This window comes from Dermacentor albipictus, chromosome 1, assembly GCF_038994185.2.
Source record: "Dermacentor albipictus isolate Rhodes 1998 colony chromosome 1, USDA_Dalb.pri_finalv2, whole genome shotgun sequence".
In the NCBI taxonomy this organism is placed as follows: domain Eukaryota; kingdom Metazoa; phylum Arthropoda; class Arachnida; order Ixodida; family Ixodidae; genus Dermacentor; species Dermacentor albipictus.
The window spans coordinates 448,128,131-448,154,704 of NC_091821.1; the positions used below are offsets into that span (position 1 = coordinate 448,128,131).

General features: G+C 49.4%; 1 protein-coding gene and 1 long non-coding RNA gene across 2 annotated transcripts; both read left to right on the forward strand.

Annotated features, from left to right (window-relative positions):
- Window positions 1–3,566, forward strand: LOC135915358 (uncharacterized). The gene is made up of 2 exons (XR_010568605.1): window positions 1–312; window positions 3,305–3,566. It is a non-coding gene; the product is annotated as an uncharacterized lncRNA (long non-coding RNA).
- A 19,153-nt stretch (window positions 3,567–22,719) lies between these two features.
- LOC135915357 (spore coat protein YeeK-like) lies at window positions 22,720–24,653 on the forward strand. The gene is made up of 2 exons (XM_065448388.1): window positions 22,720–22,847; window positions 24,277–24,653. The coding sequence occupies exons 1-2, from the start codon at window positions 22,731–22,733 to the stop codon at window positions 24,607–24,609; spliced, it is 450 nt and encodes a 149-aa protein (XP_065304460.1). The 5' UTR covers window positions 22,720–22,730; the 3' UTR covers window positions 24,610–24,653.
- Window positions 24,654–26,574: the final 1,921 nt, after the last annotated feature.

Consider the following 26,574-nt stretch of genomic DNA (forward strand, 5'->3'; position numbering starts at 1 on the left):
AGCGCGAAAACCGTCTTCTATCTCAGTATTCTCGTGACGGCGCCGCGTCTCCTTTTAAGAACTGTGCTCTTTCTGCGGGCCGCCCACAGAATATAAGCTGGCCGGCCGACACCGGAGCGGCAAATATGTTTCCGGGTATATTGCTTGGAGGGAGAGCGGCGTGCTGAGCATGGGAACCGGTATATAGGCGCGGGCCAGCTCAACCGTCATCGCCTTTGAAGACGCCACCTGATTCGCTCTCGCACCGCTCACTGCGCCCTCTCGGATAACACACGTCGGCCGCACTCCTGAGGCGGGAACATGAAGACTGTGGTAAGGCTTAACGATAAAAGGGTTCTGTTACGAAACTCTATGCGAGTGGTTCGAAGGGTTTTGTTAGCTCCAAGAGCATAAGATGACATTTGCGACGTCATCGAAAACAGCATTTTCCTCAACATTAGGTCTGGCTTGTGAAATTTACTTTTTTTTTTCTTTTATGCTTACAAAAACGTAAAATGCTAACAACGTCGCTCCATTCAGGTTTGGGAGAGGCTCTCGTCAAAGCACGGTGACGTCTGCGAAATGTTCGGCGAGTATACCGCGGTGCCTTCTCGGTCGCACAGACCTTTCAAAATATGCCTGGTTTCGCAGGGCCCTGTCGATCATTGTGGTCTTGCGAAATCTCGCTTGACGCCAGACACTCCAGCGAAGTTACTGTTAACTTTTGGTCATTAATCTTCGCTGACAATTAAACATCCACGAGCGCCCAAGGCAATCTTGGACGTCCAAACTGTACGGAACATAGAGAGATATTTCCACGTAGTGCTGTTGCCATAAGACAACGTGGCAGTGTTCACCATTATCACTGCGGGGGCGCCAGTTTGAATGCAAAAGCTGTTCTTGTTGGTCTAAGACAAAATACTTTGTAGCTAAAGGAAACACGAAATGTAACACTAAAATTAAACAGTTTTGTTGCTTTTGCAGCTTTCTACCAGAGCGCTATAAAGATTTGCGGATACACCTACAGTAGAACAATGCTGAGGACGTCACTGCATGCCTGTGCTGGGGCATGACAGCAGAAATTAAACCAACGTAGCGACAGTGGTAGCACATAGTGCTCTAATGGGGTCAGAGCACCGCGGTGTGCAAGCGTGACTAATTAACGATTGAAATTCGCAGAGACATTTCTGGGCGTTCGCAGTGGCGTCATCCAGTAAAGATAATTGCTTTTGGGTCTTTCGGCTGAACAACCAAGTTCTATGTCTGCTATATTTCTATAATAATGAACACCATCGCGTTAAACCGACGTTACAGGCGATGCTAAATCGGGATTGACACGTATACGCTAGCGTTCTCGCATTTGTTTGTCAAACAAAAAGAAAGCTTGCTCAACTTTTAGCCATGGAAGTAGCACCTCAATATTAGTTCGTTTTGCACAGCTACCCATTTCACTATTATAACTTACGCCATAATTTTTGCGTGAAACGTCTTTACCATGTCTATGAGGCCCCTTGCTATAAGCGCATGTAACGAAGATATGTTATACCATTGTCGCTTATATCATTGCAGCCGAGCTACTAACGCATTTTAATTTGATATCGTTGTGTAAAGTAAAGAAACCATTACTCAACTGTGCATTTGAGAGAGCTCACTAGTAGGTATAATTCCTCAAACTCAAGCCTGTGCTCATCAGGAGGTATAAGGCCTATTGTGCAATTTTGGTGAACAATCACGCTTGCTCGGTTATGGTCATCCTGCGTGTTCGACCTATAGGGTCCACAAATGGCGGCATGAAGAGAGACGGGCAGCCACACAGAGGGGTGCCGATTTGGTCCCGTCGCCTATGACTACGGCGGGCCCACTAAGAACAAGGAGCGAACACCTCCACAAGCTGTATCATAAGTCAAACATGCAAGCTTTGTAATACGTGAATAAATTCCCTGCGCTTTAATTTGGTATCGTTGTGTAGAGGAAAGAAACCACTACGCGGTCTCTCACGTGTGTCACGCCACGCGTGACGCAATCGGAGCTAAATCTAGGCTGGCGGACGGCGTTCAGAGAGGCACGGCTTGGCAGTACGTTTGTCGATCCGAACTGAGATACCCCTGTTTGAGAGAACTCATTATGCCGTAGTGGGTACACAGGATGTTTCACGCACCACATGCACAGCGGCTGCATCCCTGATACAGCCGGCCCTATTTTATTTCTACGTCACTCGCATGCACAGCCACTACATACCTCCTTCTCAAGCTCCTTAATCTCCGAGTTTCAATCCTATATGTTAGTACTGGTAGCATGCACTCATTGTATGCTTTCTTTTTGAAGGTATCGGTAAACTGCCAGTCATTGTTTGCGAATGCCATGTGCTCTCCGACACATTTCCATTCTTTCATGTGGAGATTCTCGTGTTTATTTTTGTACAGTCACGCACCACGGAGCGAAGTGTAGTTGCTGCTTCTGTTCACGAGAGTAGAACTGGCACCCACATCTACGGCTGTTGTGCTCAGAATGGACCGATTCGTCGGCGCAATAATTTTCGCTGACACCGCAGTGTGCCCGCAGCTACTGATAAAGTGCACGTTGTGTCTGCACTGATGACCAATGATTTAAATATCCTGGTGGGGTGATTTCCGGATCGTTACTCATTTTTATGCCTTGCAGTCTGTTTTAACGCGCTAGCGTTAAGGGCACCGGGTTGCAAAATATCTTATGTCGGTGTCGGACGTCGTTCGGCGAAAAATAATTTCGAACCACAACCGCGGAGGCGCTGCGCGTGGCGCAGAGGCGCTATTGATCTGATCGTATTCCTCAAAGTGAAATTCGTAGAAAGATCGCAAGGTACGACCTGAACACAACCTACAGATATGATAGCATCGAAATTTAGTTTTAATATTCCAGAAAACATAATTCTGTTGCGCAGAAACTCAAATAAGAACCCCTTTTGCGAGCGGTGCGGCCCGCTCGATTCCTTGCAACAACGCCATCGTGCTTGCCTCTACGCATCTGCAAGAAAACTGCGGTTGCCGGGAAGCGTGACAAGCAGTCAGGGATCATTGAAATTTATCGCGTTCCACTCTTAAAGGCAAAGCTTAAGCGTCCTTCAAGTTTTTTCGTTCCTATACTGATGGGTAGCAAACCGGTCTTTTCTTCTGCCTAATATGACTACATTTCCTCTCCCTCTCTCTCTCTCTCTTGCTTGCGCTCTCGGCCAAAAGTGGTCATTTTGCCGCTTCAACAACTTAGCATTATGTAGTATTTTTGTTGCTCGTCATTTTAAGGTTGACGTGGGGTCATCTTGGCGTTTATTTTATTCGTTTATTTTCAGCTGTCCCTCATCACTTTCTGCTTTTCGGCTGCTGTCCTGCTGGCTGGCTACGGTTACGGATACGGATTAGGGGCATATAATGGCTATGGAGCATACGGCGGCTACGGAGGTTACGGCGTAAATGGCCTCTACGGCGCATACGGCTTGGCGGGGGGCCTTGGCGGCTACGGGCCTGGCGGCTACGGGCTTGGCGGCTTAGGAGCACTCGACTACTACTGACGGATCTTCTGCGCTGCATTAAAGGGACTGGCAATGTGCTGAAGCCACCTCTCGTGAATTTTTTCTGTCTCTATTCTTCTATTTCTTTTTTCTTTTTCGATAAAGCGAATACTAGGACAAGTAATCCTGACATTTACTTCTCATCACTGAGATAGTAGAACGTTTTTAAACGCCCGGCGACACTCATGTGAATGATGGAAGCAACTTGCGGCGGTATAGTGCACGGTAGCACTTCAAGATTGCAGGGCTACCGTGTAATTTCTCTTTGGAGAGACACTCAGGATTGCAGAAGCGTGTTCACACAGGCGTATACCGGAATACTGTGAGACATATGCATATGTCTCTTCCACCAGCGATTTCGTTCGCATACCCTCGAAGCGGCCACCAACACCGTAAGTTAAGCTCGTCGCGTTTCCCTCCACAGCCTCACGCCGCTTATCTTGCAGTTGTTTCTACAGCCACATCGTTCTTTCTGCACACAACTGCAAACTGATAGAACGTTCCCACCCACGCTGTTCTGATGCACCGCGACCTTAAACTCGAATACATCATAAGGTTCCTCGCCGTCGAGCTACTAATACGTAATACGAAAATAAATAGACCAGTCGACATGATGTGACAGTTTGTAAGCAGACTTCCCCCACATCACTTATCTTAACCAAGATGGCCGCGTTCCAACACTGTTCGAGCTCCGACAAGCGTTTTGACTGCTCGGACGGTGGAGGGGAAAAAAGGTCTGCAGGAATTGCGTCACCAGCCCACTTGTTGACACCTTACTTACAATTCCAGACAGAGGTCCAACATCTGGTTACGTAAAAAAAGTTGGGTGGAGAAGCCCACTTGCAGGTTTTCCACATATTGACTAAGACGTAAGCGTACGTTCCGACGTTTCTTTATAAACTGAAAGAACATTGGCGTCGTTATGTTCCAACATTGGGTTGACCATGCGCGTTAGTTTTCAGTTATCTCACTACCAGCAAGACATTTCAGAAATGGCAGCACAGCCCGCTGAGTCTCGCGCCCTAGCGTTGGCAGACCAGAACCTCTGACTTTGTATTCCTGGTTGCAATGGCCCCGGCGGCGATGAGGAGCCATCGTAGTCACGGAGGGCGACCAGACAATGATGAAGTCATGACAGGGCTTGAAGCTACTTACGTGAACCGTCTCGTGTTCGCAAGAGCGGGTGCGGGAAGCAGGTGTCAGCGTCTCTACGATGTAATTAACAAGCGTCGTGGATTGGAAGACCCGGTAAGGGTCGTATTATCTCGCAACAAGCTTAGAAAACAGATCAGGAGACTGAGGCAGAATTCAGAGCCACACTGGGTGAGCCAACTGAGAAGGCCTTAACAGTCTTATCTAACATTCAAGTAGGTCTTTACGAAGACCTAGCGTCGCAGAATCAGAGGTTCGTGCGAGCGGACTTTCTTCAACGCCCTGAGCGAATTCCGAGACAGGTTGTATTTGGAAACATCTGGGCGGAACGGAGACTGGTGTCAAAAGTGCAAGGAGGTTTCACGTTACTATAGCAGAAAATAGAATGAAGGAGCCTGCTTTAGCTTGTATGGCGTTAACATGAGCATAGGCGACGAATGGTCGAACCAAGTACTGATATGAATGATCGGAGAGGGAGTGCATGTAGAGCATTCCGCAGAGTGTGCGGTTAACTCACCTCAGGTCCTTCGCTCAAGCACGATAACTGTTCATGGCACGGTGAACAGTGCGGCATTCGGTTAGCGGTTCTTGACCTGAGACAGAAAGTCGCTCTCGATCACCAGGTACGTTTCTTTCAGTTGCCAGTCAAGTACCCAGCGTGGCAATGCAGATGGCGTGAGACGGTGCCACTAGAAGCGAGTAAATTGAAATCTGTGGTCAAACTGGGAGAAGCATCGTCATAACTAACATGTGGACGAAACAAAGAATTGCAATCATTTTGAGAAAGCGGAAGAAGGCAAAATTGAGGTTCTCTTTCTTATAAGAGGGCAATATCTCAAAATATTCAGAAGAAGCAAAGAAAAAAAAAGAACAGGGCTTGTCATGATGAGCACTTTCACAGTCTCAGTTTATTATTTCCATATCCTGTGCTCTTCCGCGAAAAGCCGTAATATATACTTATGCCTACTCCCTGAATGAAGGTTACGACCCCCTCCTTCATTTGCCTTCACGTGGGCAACTCGTGGCATCCCACCGTTCGCGTATTGGCACGGCCGTCATGCTGGCTTTCAGGACCCAATACCTTGTTATTTTATTGCAGCGAGCCTGTGAAACTTGCCACGCAGGTAAATTCGGCACAGCTCATCATCTACTACGGACGGGTCCTAGCCTATCCGCACTGAGGAACAAATTACTGAACTACGGAGCTCAGCTGTTACGATAAACGAATGCATCCTGCAAAAAAGAAAACCACCTAAGGAAGTTTGCTGTAATGCCTGCTGAGGGAGTAAAACAATCGACCTATAATCCAGGAACCTGACTGGAAGCACCACAGCGGTTGCCGTTTATATATTAAAGATCCTGTACTTATGTACTTGTGCCATTTCTTTTCCCGCTATTCGCGCTTCGGCAGTGGTCAGAGCGACGATCCACTCACATTACGAACAGGATCAGCCGCCCGTGAACGTCCTAATTTTCATACTGGCAAGAGTGACATAAAATCGAGTGGAAGGCATCGCTACGAAAATCGCGGCCATAATATGCTGCAAAAGAAAGTAGACAGTTTTAGCTTACCGTTTGCGGTTTGCCCCACTGAAACTCGAATCTCGTAAAAACCTGAATATAGCAGTTCGGCGAAAAAACTAGTGCGCGTGCGCATAACGGTCTTGTCGACAGTGGAATTGGAGCCATTGTGCCGCTTCTTATAATAGTGGGCAGAGCTGAGCCAGGCCAGGCAGACTCCGCGTAGCAATTAAGGGTTGCACGAAGACACGCTTATCGACAATGTGAAATCAACGCATTTGCCTGCACTGTCTCAGAGCGTGAAATTCAGCGAAGCGTACCTTAAGCAATGCTCGGCTAAAACTAGCTGACATCTTACATTAATTAGCCAGGTCAGGCAGGCCGCAGAGGTCAGTGGAGCCCTGAACGGAGGGGCTCCGATCACACTTCTTGAATATCTTTTTCATTCTCTCTAATACAGTGTCTCTCTCTCTCTCTCTCTCTCTCTCTCTCTCTATATATATATATATATATATATATATATATATATATATATATATATATATATATATATATATATATATATATATATATATATATATATATATATATATATATATATTGTCACGTGGTAGTGACGTTAAAGAACACAGTAGCAGCACTGTGAAAGACAAACTAGCTTTTATTGGGCGAACCTGTGCCCACAAAACAGGGTACACTTAAAGCACAACGATAGCGGCGAACACAGTCGGCGATCGTCGAAAATCTGATTAGCGGGTCAAGCGCGTCGGCTTTTATAGAGCAGTCGTCGAATGTTCCAGACTAATCGTTCGGACCCGCGTGCCTTCCACAAAGTTCTACACCATTCGCGTTACGCGATGAAATCAGATAACACAAGGTTCGGCGACAACAGACAGCCGGGTAGAAGCATCGATAACTTTCCAGAAACGTCGGATGCATGCAAGCGCGTCCCGCGCTGTGCGATAAGATTTGTTAGGCGGCGAAACCTGGTCGCCCGATAAATATAAATACACGTGTCAATACTCCCCCCTTAAAAAGCATCGTCCCGATGCTACGAAGAGAGCGAAACACAAAAGGACACTTAATAAACACAAGTAACAAAACAACGAAAAGAAACAAAGTCCAAAGGTCAGTTACGCGAAGTCCCAAAGTTCGTCAACGCTGGTGGTACGGTTTTAGCCGCACAACGTGGACAATTTCAGGTCGTGAGTGGCACCGCTGTGACAGCGAAATGCCGTCTGGCACGACCTCGTAGTCCAGTGCACCAATACGTCGGATGATCTTGTACGGTCCGAAATAGCGACGCAAAAGCTTCTCGCTCAGTCCTCGTCGGCGTATAGGGGTCCAAACCCAAACACGGTCACCGGGCTGGTACTCCACAAAGCGTCGTCGGAGGTTGTAGTGTCGGCTGTCGGTCCTCTGCTGGTTCTTGATCCGCAGGCGGGCGAGCTGTCGGGCTTCTTCGGCGCGCTGGAGATAGCTAGCGACGTCAACATTTTCCTCGTCAGTGACGTGCGGCAGCATGGCGTCGAGCGTCGTCGTCGGATTCCTGCCGTAAACCAGCTTAAACGGCGTGATCTGTGTTGTTTCTTGCACCGCCGTGTTGTACGCAAAGGTTACGTACGGCAGGACCGCGTCCCACGTCTTGTGTTCGACGTCGACGTACATTGCTAGCATATCGGCGAGGGTCTTGTTCAGGCGCTCCGTGAGACCATTCGTCTGCGGATGGTAGGCAGTTGTCCTCCTGTGGCTTGTCTGGCTGTACTGCAGAATGGCTTGGGTGAGCTCTGCTGTAAAAGCCGTTCCTCTGTCTGTGATGAGGACTTCTGGGGCACCATGTCGCAGCAGGATGTTCTCGACGAAAAATTTCGCCACTTCGGCTGCGCTGCCTTTTGGTAGAGCTTTAGTTTCAGCAAAACGGGTGAGATAGTCCGTCGCCACGACGATCCACTTATTCCCGGATGTTGATATCGGAAACGGCCCCAACAAATCCATCCCAATCTGCTGGAATGGCCGGCGAGGAGGTTCGATCGGCTGTAGTAATCCTGCTGGCCTTGTCGGTGGTGTCTTGCGTCGTTGGCAGTCTCGGCATGTCTTGACGTAACGGGCGACGTCGGTGGTCAGACGCGGCCAGTAATACCTTTCCTGTATTCTCGACAGCGTCCGGGAGAATCCGAGGTGCCCAGCGGTTCGATCATCGTGTAGGGCGTGCAATATTTCTGGACGCAGCGCTGACGGTACAACAAGAAGGTAGCTGGCGCGGACTGGCGAGAAGTTCTTCTTCACGAGCAGGTTGTTTTGTAGCATGAACGAAGACAACGCGCGCTTAAATGCCCTAGGGACAACGTCGGTGTTCCCTTCCAAATACTCGACGAGACCTTTTAGCTCCGGGTCGGCTCGTTGCTGTTTAGTGAAGTCTTCCGCGCTTATTATCCCAAGGAAGGCATCGTCGTCCTCGTCGTCTTGCGGCGGGGGATCGATGGGGGCGCGCGATAAGCAGTCGGCGTCGGAGTGTTTTCGTCCGGACTTGTAGATCACCGTGACGTCATATTCTTGCAGTCTGAGGCTCCACCTCGCCAGCCGTCCTGAAGGGTCCTTTAAGTTAGCTAGCCAACACAACGCGTGATGGTCGCTGACGACTTTGAATGGCCTGCCATATAGGTATGGGCGGAATTTTGCTGTAGCCCAAATGATGGCGAGGCATTCCTTTTCAGTCGTAGAATAATTGCCTTCCGCTTTTGACAGCGACCGGCTAGCATAAGATATCACCCGTTCATGCCCGTCTTTCTTCTGGACTAGGACGGCACCGAGGCCTAGGCTACTGGCGTCAGTGTGGATTTCGGTATCGGCGTCTTCGTCGAAATGTGCGAGTACCGGCGGTGACTGCATGCGTCGTTTTAGTTCTTGAAATGCGTCGGCCTGCGCCGTTTGCCATTTGAACTCGACATCAGATTTGGTTAGATGCGTTAGCGGCTCAGCGATGCGTGAAAAGTCCTTGACAAAGCGCCTGTAGTAGGCACACATGCCAAGGAATCTACGCACTGCCTTCTTGTCAATGGGCTGCGGGAACTTTGCGATGGCAGCTGTTTTCTGCGGGTCGGGGCGTACTCCGGATTTGCTGATGACGTGGCCTAGGAACAGAAGCTCGTCGTAAGCGAAGCGGCACTTTTCTGGCTTCAGAGTTAGCCCTGATGATTTGATGGCCTCTAGTACTGTTGCAAGCCGCCTAAGGTGATCGTCAAAATTTGCGGCGAAGACGACGACGTCATCCAAGTAAACGAGACAGGTCTGCCACTTCAATCCTGCTAAAACCGTGTCCATGACGCGCTGGAACGTTGCAGGCGCCGAGCACAGTCCGAATGGCATAACCTTGAACTCGTAGAGGCCGTCTGGGGTGATGAAGGCGGTCTTTTCGCGATCTCTTTCGTCGACTTCTATTTGCCAGTAGCCAGACTTGAGATCCATCGACGAGAAGTATTTAGCGTTGCAGAGCCGATCCAATGCGTCGTCTATTCGTGGGAGGGGGTATACGTCCTTCTTCGTGATCTTGTTCAGACGACGGTAATCGACGCAGAAACGCAGGGTTCCGTCCTTTTTCTTTACCAGGACCACAGTGGATGCCCACGGGCTTTTCGACGGCTGGATGATGTCGTCGCGGAGCATTTCGTCGACTTGTTGCCTAATAGCTTCACGTTCTCGCGTCGAAACTCGGTAAGGGCTCTGGCGGAGTGGTTGAGCGCACTCTTCGGTTATTATGCGATGCTTTGCAACTGGTGTTTGTCGAATCTTTGATGAAGTCGAAAAGCAGTCCTTGTATCGTCGGAGAAGACTTCTGAGCTCTTGCTGCTTGCTTATGGGGAGACTTGGATTTACGTCGAAGTCTGGTTCGGGGACAATGGTCGGCGGGGTAGATGCGGCAGAATCTGTGAGGACTAAGGCATTGCTCGTTTCCACAATTTCCTCGATGTACGCGATTGTCATGCCCTTGCTGATGTGCTTGAACTCTTGGCTGAAGTTGGTTAGCATCACTTCCGTTTTCCCTCCGTGGAGTCGAGCGATCCCTCTTGCGACGCAAATTTCACGGTCTAGCAGTAGACGTTGGTCGCCTTCGATGACACCTTCTACGTCAGCGGGTATTTCGGTGCCGACCGAAATAACAATGCTGGAGCTAGGCGGGATGCTCACTTGATCTTCGAGCACACTCAAGGCGTGGTGACTACGAGGGCTCTCCGGTGGTATCGCTTGATCTTCAGACAGGGTTATCGACTTCGACTTCAAGTCGATGACTGCGCCATGTTGGTTTAGGAAGTCCATGCCGAGAATGACGTCGCGTGAATACTGTTGGAGGATAACGAAGGTGGCAGGGTAAGTCCGGTCATGAACGGTAATTCTTGCCGTGCAGATTCCAGTCGGCGTAATCAGGTGTCCTCCAGCGGTCCGAATTTGAGGGCCTTCCCATGCAGTTTTAACTTTCTTCAAATGGGCGGCGATGTGTCCACTCATTACGGAGTAATCGGCCCCTGTGTCCACTAAGGCGGTAACTGCGTGGCCGTCGAGAAGCATGTCGAGGTCGGTGGTTCTTTGTCTGGCGTTGCAGTTACGTCTTGGCGTCGGATCACGGCTGCGTCGTGTTGAACTAAAGCTGGAACGGTGCGTCGTCAAGTCATCTTTCGTCGGTGTAGTCTTGGCTTCCTGACTTCGTCGGGACGGCGGCGTGTCGTTATTATGTCGTCGAGATGGTCTCTTCGTCGTCTTCGTCGGCGGCGGAGGATCTTCGTCAGTTCGACGAACAGCAACCGCACCTCCATCGGTTGCTGCTTTTAGTTTTCCGGATATGGGCTCGCAGAGCGGCCCCGGGCTGGGCCGCTGTATGGTCGGCGCTGCGGTGACAGGTAGCGGCCTGGTGACGGCGAACGGGATGGTCGTCGAGGGTTCCACTGAGTGGCGGCGAGGTAGTCGGCGATATCGCGAGGGCGTTCACCTTGCTGCGGGCGCGGAGCGTTGACGGCGAAACCTCGCAGTCCCATCTCCCGATATGGGCATCGTCGGTAGACGTGGCCGGCTTCGCCGCAGTGGTAGCAGAGCGGGCGGTGGTCGGGGGTGCGCCAAATGTTCGTCTTCCTCGCGTAGGTGCGCTGGGCGACGGGTGGTCGTGCTGGCGGCGGCGGCGGCGGCGGCGGACGACGGAACTGCGGCGTGACAGGGCCCTGGTGCGGTCGCGGCGGGGGCCCTTGACGGCGTGCGACGGCGGCGTAGGTCATAGCTTCTGGCTGGGGCTGCGGTAATTCAGGTTGCACCTCAGGAGCTCCCAGTGATCGCTGAACCTCATCTTTCACGATGTCAGCAATCGAGGCTACTTGAGGCTGCGACGAATTCAAGACCTTGCGGAGTTCTTCGCGCACAATGGCCCTTATGGTCTCTTGGAGATCAACGGAGCCCAGCGCTTGGACGGCGCACTGAGGCGTGAGCACTTGGCGGTTATATTGCCTAGTGCGCATTTCTAACGTTTTCTCAATCGTCGTAGCCTCTGTCACGAACTCGGCTACGGTCTTCGGTGGGTTACGGATTAGTCCGGCGAAAAGTTCTTGCTTTACGCCTTGCATCAAAAAACGCACTTTTTTCTCTTCGGACATTTCCGGGTCGGCGTGCCGGAAAAGACGGGTCATCTCTTCTGTAAAGATGGCGATGGTCTCATTAGGTAGTTGGCCTCGGGTTTCCAGCAGAACTTCGGCCCTTTCTTTGCGGACAACGCTCGTGAACGTCCTCAGGAAGTTACTGCGGAAGAGGTCCCATGTTGCTAGGGTGGACTCCCGGTTCTCGAACCAAGTCCTCGCGGCATCTTCCAAGGAGAAGTACACGTGTCGTAGCTTATCTTCAGAGGTCCAGCTATTGAAGGTCGAGATCCTTTCGAAGGTTTCGAGCCAGGTTTCAGGATCCTCCGACGTAGCTCCACGGAAGGTAGGGGGCTCTCTGGGTCGTTGAAGTACGATGGGTGAGACTGGGGCAGCCATTGTGGTTATCTTGGCCACAATCTTCTTGGTCTTCTCAGGCAGAAGTCCGTGCTCCGGGGGCAGCTGTTGTAGACGACGGCTTACTCGATGGTCCGTGACTACGTTGGTGCTCTGTTTACGGTCCGGGCTTGGATCACGGCTTGTTGGGGGCGTGCGGTACATGGACCAAAAGCACCTCCACCAGATGTCACGTGGTAGTGACGTTAAAGAACACAGTAGCAGCACTGTGAAAGACAAACTAGCTTTTATTGGGCGAACCTGTGCCCACAAAACACGGTACACTTAAAGCACAACGATAGCGGCGAACACAGTCGGCGATCGTCGAAAATCTGATTAGCGGGTCAAGCGCGTCGGCTTTTATAGAGCAGTCGTCGAATGTTCCAGACTAATCGTTCGGACCCGCGTGCCTTCCACAAAGTTCTACACCATTCGCGTTACGCGATGAAATCAGATAACACAAGGTTCGGCGACAACAGACAGCCGGGTAGAAGCATCGATAACTTTCCAGAAACGTCGGATGCATGCAAGCGCGTCCCGCGCTGTGCGATAAGATTTGTTAGGCGGCGAAACCTGGTCGCCCGATAAATATAAATACATGTGTCAATATATATATATATATATAAATATATATATATATATATATATATATATATATATATATATATATATATATATATATATATATATATATATATATAAAATAAGACGCCAACAATGACGCCAAGGATAATATAGGGGAATTTACTTGTAATTACTAATTGAATTGAAGAAATTGCATCTTAATGAAAGCGAAATTGGGTGAAAAGATAACTGGCCGCAGGTGGGACACGAACCTACCTCTTCGCATAACTCGTGGGTTTGTTGACCAGTTGCCGTCACCCAAGTAGATCACGTACTCGTGTAGCCTGCCGCAGAGAGGATGCTTCACGCCCGCCGCCTAGGTTTGCGATGGGCGGCGGTGGCTAACACTTCCAGGGTTATTTCTAGCAGTAAAACATAAATACGCCAGGAAGTGAATGGGAAAACGGGGCCGTGGTAGCTCAATTGGTAAGAGCATCGCGCGCGTAATGCGAGAGAGAGAGAGAGAATGAAAAGGAAAGGCAGGGAGGTTAACCAGATATGAGTCTCCGGTTTGCTACCCTGCACTGGGGATGGGGGATAGGGGTTAGAAAGATGGCAGAGGAGAACGCTAAAAAAAGGAAAAAAAAAGACACGCACACATGGAGGCGCACACACAAATGGCGTTCCAGTTAAAGTCGTTCACACAGGCCGGTAGATCGTAAAAAGCGCAATAGCGCTTGCACGGCCTTCTTCTGTGACGATAGGTCCTTTCGATGTTGTAGAATTAATTTTTCGGATAGTGGTTGGTCATCCAGTTGGTCAAGTGCGTGGCGAAGGCATGCCCTCTGGGAACTGTACTGCGGGCAGGCACACAAGATATGGCCAATTGATTCTTCAAGGCCGCAGTGGTCACAGGTTGGGCTGTCGGTCATCCCTATGCGGAATGCATAGGCTTTAGTAAAGGCAACGCCCAACCAAAGTCGATATAAAAGCGTGGCGTCTCTACGGCGAAGCTGTGATGGCGCTCGAAGACTTAGTGTGGGATCAAGTGAGTACAGTCGCGTGTTTCTTAAAGGGAAGCTGAAGAGTCTGTCGAATTCAATAAGACGCTCATATACGGATGCGGGAACCTTATAAACCATGTAGGTCAAATTTGGGGGTTTTTTTTCAAATAGGAGCGACGTAATCGTCGGTTGAAATTGCGCTGTAGCTCCGCCCCCCGTCGAATGGCGCGCGCTGCTGCTGACGCTGACGATGCGAGCGGAGACCGGAAACCGCGGTGTTGTGACGTCAACTTTAGTGTTTTGCTCCTTCGCAGCCTGCGTGACCGTGCCTGACCGTGCTTGTTTCTGCGTGCGTACCGTCGTAATCTGCTTCGATCGACCCTGCATTTCTTTGTTGGTGCGTCTGTGTGTATGTAGAGTGGTGGTCAACGTGCGCAGCATCAACTGATGTAGTGGGCCTATCATGCCGTCTTTCTGTGCATCCTACGGTTGCACGAACACCAGCGGCCGCGACGATGTTGTCTTCCATTGCTTCCCACAAGACAAGAAGCTTTTAAGGAAGTGGGAGGCTGCTGTAAAGCGAAAGAATTTCAAGCCCTCAAGAACAACACTGGTGTGCTCCAACCACTTCCGTGACGACGATTATCACCAGAATTTCCACTAGCAGGCTTTCTAAACGCAGCGTGAAAAGATCGGAGCAACGAAAACAAAGACGGCACGAGTGCGGACTGACTGATGATAACTGGTGTTGGAAGGCCTTATGAATACACGAACTCGCCCAAACCTGGATTTTGATTTACTGCGAGCTCCTTCATGTTAGCACGCTGAACGGAAGGTGCATGTTTATTTCCCGCCCTCGACGCAGGTTTCGTCGCAAAGCGCCGCGAATTTTCTATTTGCACGTGTGTTGTAAAACAGCCTGCACGCAGCTACCATAACGCAGTGCAAATGTAGAGTTTGCATGTGCTGGAAAGTCGGCGCACGCCAGGACGCTACGCTCCCCCCGTCTCTCGCGCACAGCGAGAAACCGACCGTCTCACGTAGCCGACGGAATTCGCCGCCTTTACGACTTCGGTTACGAGTAGTGTGCGGATGGCGCACAGATGAAGGTCACTACACGTACTGCATGAACCGGGAAGCTTTTCACGCGTTCGAACCGTCTTTGTAGGTTGCCGACAGCTTTGGACAGCGCACAAATGCCGACGATCGCATCCCCGCTTACGTTCCACGAGGAGGCATGCAGGAACACAACACTGAAGTTGTTTGACCGGAAACGAGTTCACTAGATCGACGAAAGATCGGCGAGATCACTAGATTGCTTTGCAAAAAACATACTCACCAAAGAGCATTTCCAACACGAGGAGATCCCAAGACTTCGCTTTCGTTCTCGTCGAAAGCACTGCTCGCACCAGCATCGTTTGCTTCTTCGAGAGGCCGGCTCTTTGCAATCGGCTCGTACATGTAGGGAGCAACGCCGAACTCTTCAGAAAAACGCAGTCTCTCTGAATTTTCTATTACCTCTTAATTTTCCATTACGGCACCAAACTACCTGGCACCGCGCATCATGTGGAGCGGCAGCGGCCGGTCGCTAAAGTTGACGTCACGGGTCGCCCGACCAATCACAGGCGGAAACGAGACGCGCGAGCTGGGCGTGTCCGCTGCTGCACTTTTCGTCGAAATAAAATATATTTGCGCTTTCTTTCGCTCAATTTCGATACGATATTCGAAATCGGAGGCTTGAGAACCATTAAGTACACATGTTCACTCATTTTTTCTGGAAAACCTTTCAGCTTCCCTTTAAATGTGGCTCATTCCATTGCGACGCGGTGCACTGCCGAGCAAGTAGGCGGAGCTTCCGTGCTGCGTCAGTTCTAGAAAGAGGAATTGGGACGTGGCGCTCCTCAGTATGGGCTGAGCGGGCAGCGTGATCCGCCCGTTCATTGCCGATAATCCCGCAATGACTTGGAAGCCACTGAAAGGTTATTTCGTGGCCTGCATCACTTGTATGTTGTAACATTTCTGTAATATGGAATATTAGCTGTTCGTGCGGTCCGCGTCGTAAAGGTGACAGTAGAGACTGCAGTGCCGCCTTCGAATCACAGAATATTGTCCATTTGTGTGGTGGTTCATCACCAATGTGTTGAAGGGCAGTAAAGAGCGCTGCGAGCTCTGCTGCCGTCGATGTTGTGGCGTGAGTCGTCTTAAATTTGATTGTTGTAGCTTTCGCTGGTATGACGATTGCCGCCGCGGAGCTGCTTGGAAGAACAGATCCATCAGTGTAAATATGCGTAGAATCACGGTAGTTCTCGTACAAATGTTGTAGCGTGAGCTGTCTAAGGGCTGGCGATGATAGATCAGCTTTTTTCGAGATACCAGGTATAGCGAGGTTGATTTTTGGCTGAGCGAGGCACCATGGAGGAATCGAAGGTCTCGCAGCCGGGGTGAAACAAGCTCGCAATGACTCATTATAAGCGGTTATCGTCTGGCTGAAAGATGTGTGTGGTCTGTCCGATGTTAGGGAAGCCAGGTGGTGACGGGGAGTCCTGGCCAGATGCCTTATATGTGTCCTGAGTACTTCAATTTCAGTGTGGGTCCTGACAAGGTGGTCTCCAGCGATTGCTATTGTAGCCACTGTCGAAGCACTCTGAGGCAGGCCTAGACAGATCCGGAGCACTTGACCCTGAATACTTTGTATTGTGCGTACATTTGTTTTACCTGTGCTGCTTATTGCTGGCAAGCTTTATCGCAGAAATCCTAGAAAAAGCACCCTGTACAGTTGCAACATGGCACTGGGTGACATTCCCCAGGTCTTGCCAGCGAAAAACTTGAGCAGGTGACAGATGCCTGCCAACCTTTTTTTCACGTATGATACGTGTGGGCTCCATGACAAGTCCCTGTCGATTATGACACCTAGGAACTTGTGCGATCGGACACGTCGTATTATTTGACCATTTATCATTACACTGTAATTGGCCATGGGTTTGCGCGTAAATGGCACTAGTGCGCATTTCTCTGAGGAAATTTCCAGGCCTCGATTACGGAGGTAGATAACAGTTTGTGTGGCGGCTCTCTGAATTCTCGCTCTCAACTGTAGGCGTGTTACTGCAGACGTCCATATGCAAATGTCATCGGCGTACATTGAAAGCCTGACTGTGGTTGGCACGTGCTCAAGGAGAGCAATTAGTGTTAGGTTAAATAACACAGGGCTAAGTACACCGCCCTGGGGGACGCCGCGGTAGCTGTAATGTAGAGAAGTATGGCCTCCCTCGGTCCTTACAAAGAAGGATCGCATGGATAGATAGCTCCGTATCCATTGAAACATCCGACCACCCACTCCTACCTCTGCGAGAGCAGAGAGGACGGCTTCATGCGTAACGTTGTCATACGCCCCTTTAACGTCGAGGAATAAAGAAGCGCAGAGACGCTTACGGCATTTCTCATGTTGAATGTAGGTGACCAGGTCGATGACGTTATCGATCGATGATCGACCGCGTCGGAAGCCCGCCATGGCATCTGGGTAGGTGTTGTGGTACTCCAGGTACCACTCCAGACGTCCTAGGACCATCCTCTCCATTACTTTGCCCACACAGCTCGCCAAAGCGATCGGGCGATAGGATGAAAGCTCCAACGGCGATTTGCCAGGCTTCAGCAGTGGAACAAGGCGACTTGTCTTCCAGGTTGTTGGTAGCGTGCCATTTCTCCAAGATTCATTGTACACCTCGAGGAGAACTCCTCTCGCTCGCTCTCCCAGATGACACAGAGCTCGGTAGGAAATTCCGTCAGGTCCTGGCGCTGATGCGCGGCTACACAAAGCTAATGCTGCCTTAAGTTCGTGGCCTGAGAATGGTAGATCCAACCGGTGATCACGTGGTGGCGGACAGCTGCTCGAAGGTGATAGAATGTTGGTAGCTGTGAGTTGGCCGGATAGTCTGGCGCAGAAATCCTCTGCCACGTCAATCTCCGATCTCTTTTGAGAGAGGGCAAGCGCTTTGAATGGGAATCGCTGTACGGGAAGTGTCCGGAGACCGCGTACCGTTCGCCATAGTTGAGATAAAGGCTTGCGTGGATCTAGCGACTCACAGAAGGCAGCCCAACGTTGCGAATCGAGCTTGTCTAACCGGCGCTGTATCTTCTTTTGAGTGCGCCTGGCGGTCCGTAGATCGTCCATTGTCTTCGTACGTCGGTATCTTCGTTCAGCACGTCGTCGGATTGCTCGAAGTCGTTCTAGTTCCACATCAAAGTCATTCAGTCTCGAAGAGCATGTGAGAGTACGCATAGTGTCTTGCACCGCGCTCTTGATTGCCTCTTCCAAGTCGAAAGATGGATTGGCGTCGCAGTGTTCTTCCATAATAGATTGAAATTTAGGCCAGTCCACTCTTTGGATCGTATCCCTTATTTTGGAAGGCGACAATCCTCTGATCTTGATGTACGTGGGGATATGGTCACTTCCGTGCGTCTCTATGTCCGCAAACCACCCTGCGCGTCTGACTAGGCTTCGTGAGACGAAAGCCAAGTCAAGACAGCTGCTGTACGTGGAGCCACGTAAGAACGTAGGACTTCCATCATTCAGCAGCCAAAGTTCATTACTGGAGGCGAAAGATACCAGAGATCTGCCTCTTCCGTTGATCATCGGACTTCCCCAGAGTGTATGGTGGGCGTTGAAATCTCCAATGATGACCCAGGGATGGGAGGTTGAGGAAATGATGTCTTGTAGTCTTTTGTAATCAAATCGACTTGACGGAGATAGGTATGCGCCCACAAAAGTAAAGGCCAAGTTCTTTTTCCTTACGTTTAGGCATATATATTGGTTATTGTCATTAGGTGGGACAGGCTGATGAGTGTAGGTGAGGTCACGGCGAATACACACCAAAACCTTACTGTTTTCAGAAACAGTTGACGACATGAATAATTCATATCCAGAAAGCCTGATTGTGTTCGATAAGTTCGGCTCGCAAATGACGATAATGGGAAACATATTGGCGTACACGAAGCGACGGAAATCCGAAAGGCGCGCTCTGAGTCCGCGCGCATTCCACTGGAAAACAGCTGCTTGTCGGACCTCTTCCCTAAAAGACCGTGGCTGTGGAGCCATGATCTACTCAAGGGTTGCCAGCACCGGACTCAGAGCGTCCAGTACTTGAAGCGCACTTCTGGCAGACGGTGTGTGCATGTTGCTTAGCAACACGCGAATGGCATTCATTAAAGGCCTAATAAGTGCTATCACTTGCTCATCTGTTTTCCGCGACTCCTCGGATACAGCACCTTGCTGTACAGGGGGCGGCTTCTTCTGCGGCTCTTTTGGCGGTCGTGTACGCGGAAGTGGCGGCCATTCCTTTGTGGAGAGAGATCTGGCAGTATTCTCCCTTCCAACATCGGTGTTCGGAGTGCTGGAAACTTCCGCTGACGATGATGCTTGACGCATTGACTTTTCCTGGAAGCTTGACGGTTTCCGTCGTGAAGACCTTCGACGGTGACGTCGTCTTCGCCGTACTTTCACAGCGGCCTCTTTGTGGGTAGAATTGTCTCTCACCATTTGTTTAAGAATGGTGATCTCTTTCTTGATCTGGGGACAGTCTTTGGAAGAGGCGCAGTGATCACCCTGACAGTTAGGACACTTCAATGTGGTTGCGCTGCAGTTGCCTTCTGAGTGGGGTTCGGCACATCGAGGGCACACGGCCGAATTTCTGCAGACACCCTTCACATGGCCAATCTTCTGACAATTGTAGCATTGCATTGGTCTTGGGATAAATGGTCGAACCTGATGGCGAAAGTGGCCGACCTTCACGTAGGGTGGAAGGCAGTCGCCTTTGAACGTTAGCCTCACACAACGTGTGTTGCCGAGGCGACAAATATGCACAATCACGTTGTGTTCACTTGCTGGTTTTATGAGAACTGGGAGGTCTGCATTAGGAATTTCGTTGTCAATGTCATAGATCACTCCTGTTATTGTGGCACCATTCGTTGGCATAATGGGTCGGACCTTGATGCTTCCCAGCTGCGTTACATGTTGTAGTATGGTCAGCGCGCTCGGGTTCATCACATCGATTGCCAGGATGTTTCGCCTAGTGTTTATCCTGACATCCTTGATCTCGTTTGGCACAGTGTTTTCGAGATACACAGAGAAGGCTTGCCTGTTGAGGACGCGCAGGTTGTCGGTAGCGTTCTGTGGCACAAACAAGATGGAGTGAGGCCATCGTTGAGGCGCTGTTTTCACAGTGTTCGAGCTGGACGCCGAAGATGAGTTGATAATTCTTCGCTTGGCCTTGCGGTATTGGACAAGTCGAAAGCTGTCTTCCGAGGACTCGTCACCTGATGCGGAGTACAGCTCTGTGTCCTCGCTACCACTGGACGTATTCCCTCGCTTCCTCGAACCGATGTCCGCGGGTGAACGGGAACCGGGAGGATCCTCGGGGTGTTGCACATCCATCACCGTGACGGAGGGGGCTGTAGACCCTACAGCTGCAGTGAGAAGTCCAGAAAAGCACAGAGACGGGCGAGATGTGTTCCACAATAGAAGCACTTCGTCTTCCTCGCGCGTAATGCGAAGACGTGGTGCTCGTATTCCACCTGCGGCCGGTTGTTTTTTCAACCACTTTGATTTCCATTAACCTATAATTTACGGCACTTTAATCCAATTAATAAGTAGAAGAAAATTTCCCTGTGTTGTCCTTGGTGTCTTTGTTTATTTGCTTCTTATAACATGATTAATAAAAATCGGGCCCCTCGGTTTCCTTTCTCTTCGTTTTCTCTCTCTCTCTCTCTACATATATATACGTATAGATGGAGAGAGAGAAAGAGAGAGATGCGCCTTCTTAACGATGTCCATGCGCCCCATGAAAGAACTAGCGCGCGCTCTGCATTTTTACTACCTTATGGAACTTATTCGCAATTTAAGGTTTTGTGCGCTATATTTACATGCATCAGTGTGCATGTGCACACGCGTATGTTTGCTTGTCACTTGGTGCGTCTGTTTGTCTGTCGTGTGCGTGCATGCGTGTGTGTACGTGTATGTATAAGTATCTTCGAACTAAATAGCGCTACAAACGGGACAATGCGGGGAGCAAACGCGCATAGCGCATGTATAAGCATGCGTACTTGTATGGGTGTGTTTGTGTGAATGTATATGTATTTATGCACGTGTGTATGCGTGCGTCTGTGCGAGAGTGTGCTCTATGTTCGTGCATGTGTGTGCGCGTGTACATATGTCTGGTCCCGTGTGTGGGAGTACGTGCGTATGTTTATACAGTTTATGCGTGTGTGTGGTCATGTGAAAGTAGGTGTGCGTGTATGCATGCGTGTGTGTGTGTGTGTATCCGTACTCAAATGCGTGCTTGTGCATGTTTGTCATGTGCTTGTGTGCGTGTCTGCGAGTCCATGCGCGTGCATGTGTGTGCATCTATGTGCTTGTTCGTGAGTGTCTGTATGAGTGTATGTGTAATGTCTGCCTGTGTACATGTGGCTTCCTCTGAGTGCTACGCATGTCATTTCCTGTGCGTGTGCGTACATGTGCGAGCTTGTGCGAATCTGTGCGTGCTTGTGTGTGCAAGTGTTCAATTATTTGTGCGTGTGCACGTGCGTGTGCGTCAGTGGCAGTGTGTGTGTGTGCACGTTTGTGTTCGTGTATATGTGCGAGTGTGTCTGCATATGCCTGTTAACCGGTTTCTGTGTATGTGCGTGCTTGTGTAAGCATGTGTGTTTCTGCATGCACGTGTGTGCTGCGAGTGTAAGTCTCCGTATGTGTGCACCCGTGTGTGGGCGAGTCTATGTAAGTACGCTCGTGTGTGCGTGTTTGTGTAATTGTGCTGGTAGGTTTGTTCATGCTTGTTCGTCTGCATTTGTGTGTGTGCATATGCGTATGTCTTTCATACACCCTCGTCCCACTGCCTCCAGCTCTCTTATGATCTGTCCATATATGAGAGCAACTAGCGCGCATATACTGAATGCCGTTCACGCACATTGTCACGATGTGTTGATCATCTACTGCACAGAGGAATTTAATTTGGCAAACTGGAGCAAGCAGCAGCTGGTCCTTTGGGGAACCCTGCAGGCGGCACCCCGGGCACAATTCCAGCAGTCGCCCACCGATGGCCAAGCTGACAGAAGCGTAATCGCAATATCTCGACAGAACTTCACTGAACCGATCAACGCATTTCGGGGAAAACAAGAAGCAAGTACGTCCTCCACATATTTATTTTTATTCGGCCGCTTTGTTCGAACCGCTTACCAACATCGCCCACCAACAAACTGCACCGTGAACGCACGCTGCCCACCTTGAAAGAAAAAAACGGTTGTATTTTATTCTTTTACTCCCAGTTTCACAGTCCCGGACGATATATAGGCGATTGAAAATCGGTGGCGTGTGAGAGCGCATGGCGCGCTCCGAGCAGTCGACGGTGTCCATGATTTGAGAACAATGAGGGCGCGGCCATAGCCGGGCTGCGAATTCTGTAACGGGCCATCGGCCACGACGCCCAGCTGTGCGGCGCACCCGACACCGATATCCTGAGAGGCCCCGGCAGAACCGGAGAAGGGGGGGACAAGGTTAACGCAACTCGTTCGGTTCCCGGCGTTCGGTTCGAAATGTGAGGGGGCCGCGTTGTAACAAATGCCATTCTTTATGCTTCTAAGCTACTGCGCAATTACGAGTGTCAGTTTTGTGGTGGCGGGGATATGGATACCTTACCACTACTTTTCCTTTTGACATTGTTGTTTCCAGCTTGTCGGCGTGCGAACACCGTGTACTAGGTAGAGAAATAGGACGGACGAACAAAATGGAAAAGAAAAGAAATCTATTGACATGGTAGCAAAATGCTTCCGCGCGCATTTTTCCAGTCTAGCCGCAAAAGTGCGGTTATGTCCCCCTCTTTCTCACGTACTTTGAGAGGGTGTGACGTAAGCTGCCGCATTACGACAGGAAAGGGGTATGCGAGACATAGTGCTGGGGACTGGCATATATATATGGGCGCTGCAGGTCCATGTGAACACACCGGCCGATCTTTGCCTGCAGTGCAAAGGACGCTCTCGGATAACACGCGCCATCCGCCAGCTATACACGGGAGAAACATGAAGGTCCTGGTAAGATAAAACTCATATGATCGCTCGGGGAGAGTGTAGCTTACTCGACAAGTGAGTGCTGAAATCAATGTTTACCAGAATATCAATTCTAGATTAGCAAACTTGGCTTTCTTTGAGACCAAAGGTTTCGACACTGAAACCTATATCGGCATTTCTAACCTCGGATGCATATATTTATGATTCTCAAATCTACATTTACGATACTAGCAAACCAAAAATTTGGTTTTTACTGTTCAGTCATGCACCTGGTGCCACCAAAGTCATTCTCGGATAACAGGGGTGAGGCATAACGTGCGTTTGTATGCGTATTGAACAGAACCGGAACGAAGCAGTCACTCTTTATTATAATCCACTTGCAGCCTTAACGCGTTCATATGTATCGCAAGTAAAAACTAAAAAAAAAGGAAATGAAGCACAGTCCCGGCGCCACGAAGTAAGTCACACATCATCCCTGATTGCATGAATCTCACGTGAGACATCAATACGCGAACACTCCACTCGGGTGTTGTAGTTGAAGTAGTTTGTAACGAAACCCGAAGCGCGTCAATCAGTACTCTGATTGCTCAGAAACCACGTCTTCATGTTAGTGATCGTGTTCCATTTCGAACGCGTTTCGTGGTGGCTAATGATACCTGCACACATCGCCGCCGTTGTAGTGAATGAAGTGATTTATGGATCGTGACTCGACGTGGTGAGAACGTAGAGAGCGTCGCTATAAAACGTGGTGATTCCGTTACGACTGCCACGCTTAGCTGAACACCAAGTTGATCAGTGACTTTAGGCATTTGCGTCCCGCTGGCGTTCAATTTGTATTTCCGTACTGAAATGATTTTACCAACATTTGATCAGCTCAGTAAACAGAAAGCTCGTTTCTTTACTTGTATTTACCAAGGACGCTACAAACCTCATAAAACAGCGACGTGCATGAGTGGATGAAAAACTGCATGAAGTTATTTTTATTTTTTGACAAAACAGCAGTTTGAAGAAAGTGTTCCATGGCAGTTTGGGTACTTCCTCCACCTTCATTGCATGGGACTTAGGGCCACCTCCCGATTCTTATTTCTGCTTTTCTTTTTGATTTAGCATGTGTTCGATTCCCGCACTTGTATCACTCTGGTAAGCTACAGTCTTGGTGAATTTTTATCTGTTGCTCTCGCTTGTTCGAGCCCCTGCTGAGTTTACCTCCGAGCTTATCATAAGCGTTTCTTTGTCTATTTTCTCTTGCGCTCTTGTGTTTTACTACCGACATTTCCTGTTGTTTTATTTTCGGCGCTGCTGTGTCACACACAGGCGTAAAACCTGATTTCCGTGCTTTTCATCGTGCGGCAAATTGTGATTGAGGAACTGGCGACGCGAGGCGCCAACACTTCCAGTGCAACCAAATACATGAGTAGATTCAAAATCAAGTGACCAAATGGCACCTTTCCAGCTGGCTCTGCTGACCCTCTGCGTTGCATTCGCTGTCGCGATGGCTGGCTACCATGGAGGGTATGGAGGTTACGGCGGCTACGGCGGCTATGGAGGCTATGGCGGTGGTTACGGAGGATACGGCGGCTACGGAGGATACGGTGGCTACGGAGGATACGGCGGATACGGCCACGGTGGTTATGGAGGATACGGAGGTTACGGTGGATACGGCGGATATGGTGGCTACGGCGGCTATGGCCACGGCGGCTATGGAGGATACGGCCACGGGGGCTACGGTCATGGGTACGGATACAAAGTCATCAGCTACGGCCACGGCCACGGCTACCATGGCTAGGATGTGCCTTCTTGTAGAAATAAATTGTACAGTAGAAAACTTTACGTGTGCAAATCATCAATTCTTGAAACGTCCCTCTACGCATTGCGAGAGCACTGTGCGAGCAAATGACTTCCTCTCCCCGCAACGCTCTAGCCAAACAGCGCAGAGTTAGTGTGTCTATAAAGAAGCAAACTATGTACGGACATCTAATAGAAGACTGGAAAGAGTTATGTGCTATTAGATGTCACAGCCAAGGCGTTTGTTAGCTGCCGAAGTTTCTCACAACCCTGCTAACTGCTAAGCATTTGATAAAAGACACTTTGCTTATAACTTACAACTACATTAAGCCAACAGACAACGGCAAGAAGGAAAACACAGGGGAATGACTTGCTTACTCAAATGAAATGTAGAAATTATAAATAAGTGAAAACGAAATTGGACAAAAAACAACTGGTCGCAGGTGGGTTACGAACCCACGTCTTCGAATCACGCGTGTGATGCTCTTAACAATTTGGCTATTGCGGCGCCCGTTTTTCCATCCACTTTCCGGGGTATTTATTTATGTGTACTAGAGTTAACTTCAGGAGCGTTAGCCAGCTTCACTACTCACTGTCCTGGCAGCGGATGTAGAACTTCCCTTCTTCCGCATACCTGAAGGCGTCAAAACTACCGGAGACAAGACCCTCGCTATGTGATGAACGAGAAGAGGGAACAGAAGGGCTCTTCGTAAGTCACAACCGCATAAAGCCAACAGACATTGACAACAGACACGAAACGAATTCATGATGGAACTACTGACCAACACCCCCGTGCTCAAGTGAGAAACGCCATTCCGCACGTCACGAAGACACTGTCATTGTTTGTTGGCTTTATGCGGTTGTGACTCGCGAAAACCGGGCCTCTCTGTTCCCTCTCTTCTCGTTCGATGCTTAGAAGACCATGTCAACATAATCACACACGAGTACACCCATTCTTTCAAAGGCGTGAAGCATGACCGGGAGTAACGAAGGGTGTAAGTTGATGTGAGTATGACCGCGAGGGAGTACTTGTGAATGGGATTAGGCATGAGTTGTGAATAAGTGCATGTTGGTGCGAGTGAGTACGAACATGAGTGACTGCCTGTCAGTGTGTTAGACGCGAGTATGACAGTGAGCGCGAAGCCTGAAAGAAAATGATGAATGAGTTTCAGTGAGTATTCACATATACTGCCGACTCATGCTAAGAAATATTACAGAATGCTTTATATATTTCGAACCTTGCTTAATGGTGGTTTTTCAATGCTTTCACAAGGTCTTCATCTATATGTTTATTTGTTTCAAAGCCCAGCGGGCTGGCATAACTCAAGCAGCTGTGGAAATATTGAACTATGCTACTTGAACGTGTCCAACGTACAGCTCGAATGGACAATACAGTGGGAAATAAGGTAATACTCAGGCATAACGGCGAGCAATATCAGTATCAAGCACAAGAAAGGAATACATTCTCAATGTTCTTATAACAAGAAAAGTTAAAACATAACCCACTTTTCCAAGATGTCTACAGCAAGATAAACTGATGCAACAATCTACCTCCTAATGCACGGTCAAAATCAGTGACCTCAAGAATGGTTATCAGGAAATTATTCAGCTACAAACAGTTTCTGCAGGATAAGTCTGTTTAAATGCGTTACATTTTGAAAAATAGTGTTTTGCAAGTGTTCTTGCGTCTGTTTAGTGTTTCCTGTAGGTTAGATAAAAGCTGCTGTACAGTTGTATAATTGTCCTGTCAAGATGTTACACATACTGACTATGCAGCTGTTTTTTGTGCCCATTTTAAATCTTGTAATTTCGCTGAAGCAATAGCTCAGTTAGGTGGCTACGCCTTCCATATTTTCCAAAATATAATATTGTAAGCTTCCTTCGTCAGTTTACATCTACAATATAACGTTACACTGAAAATCACCGTAGCGTATTTTAAAGATTTGACGAATGTACTGTGTTCCAG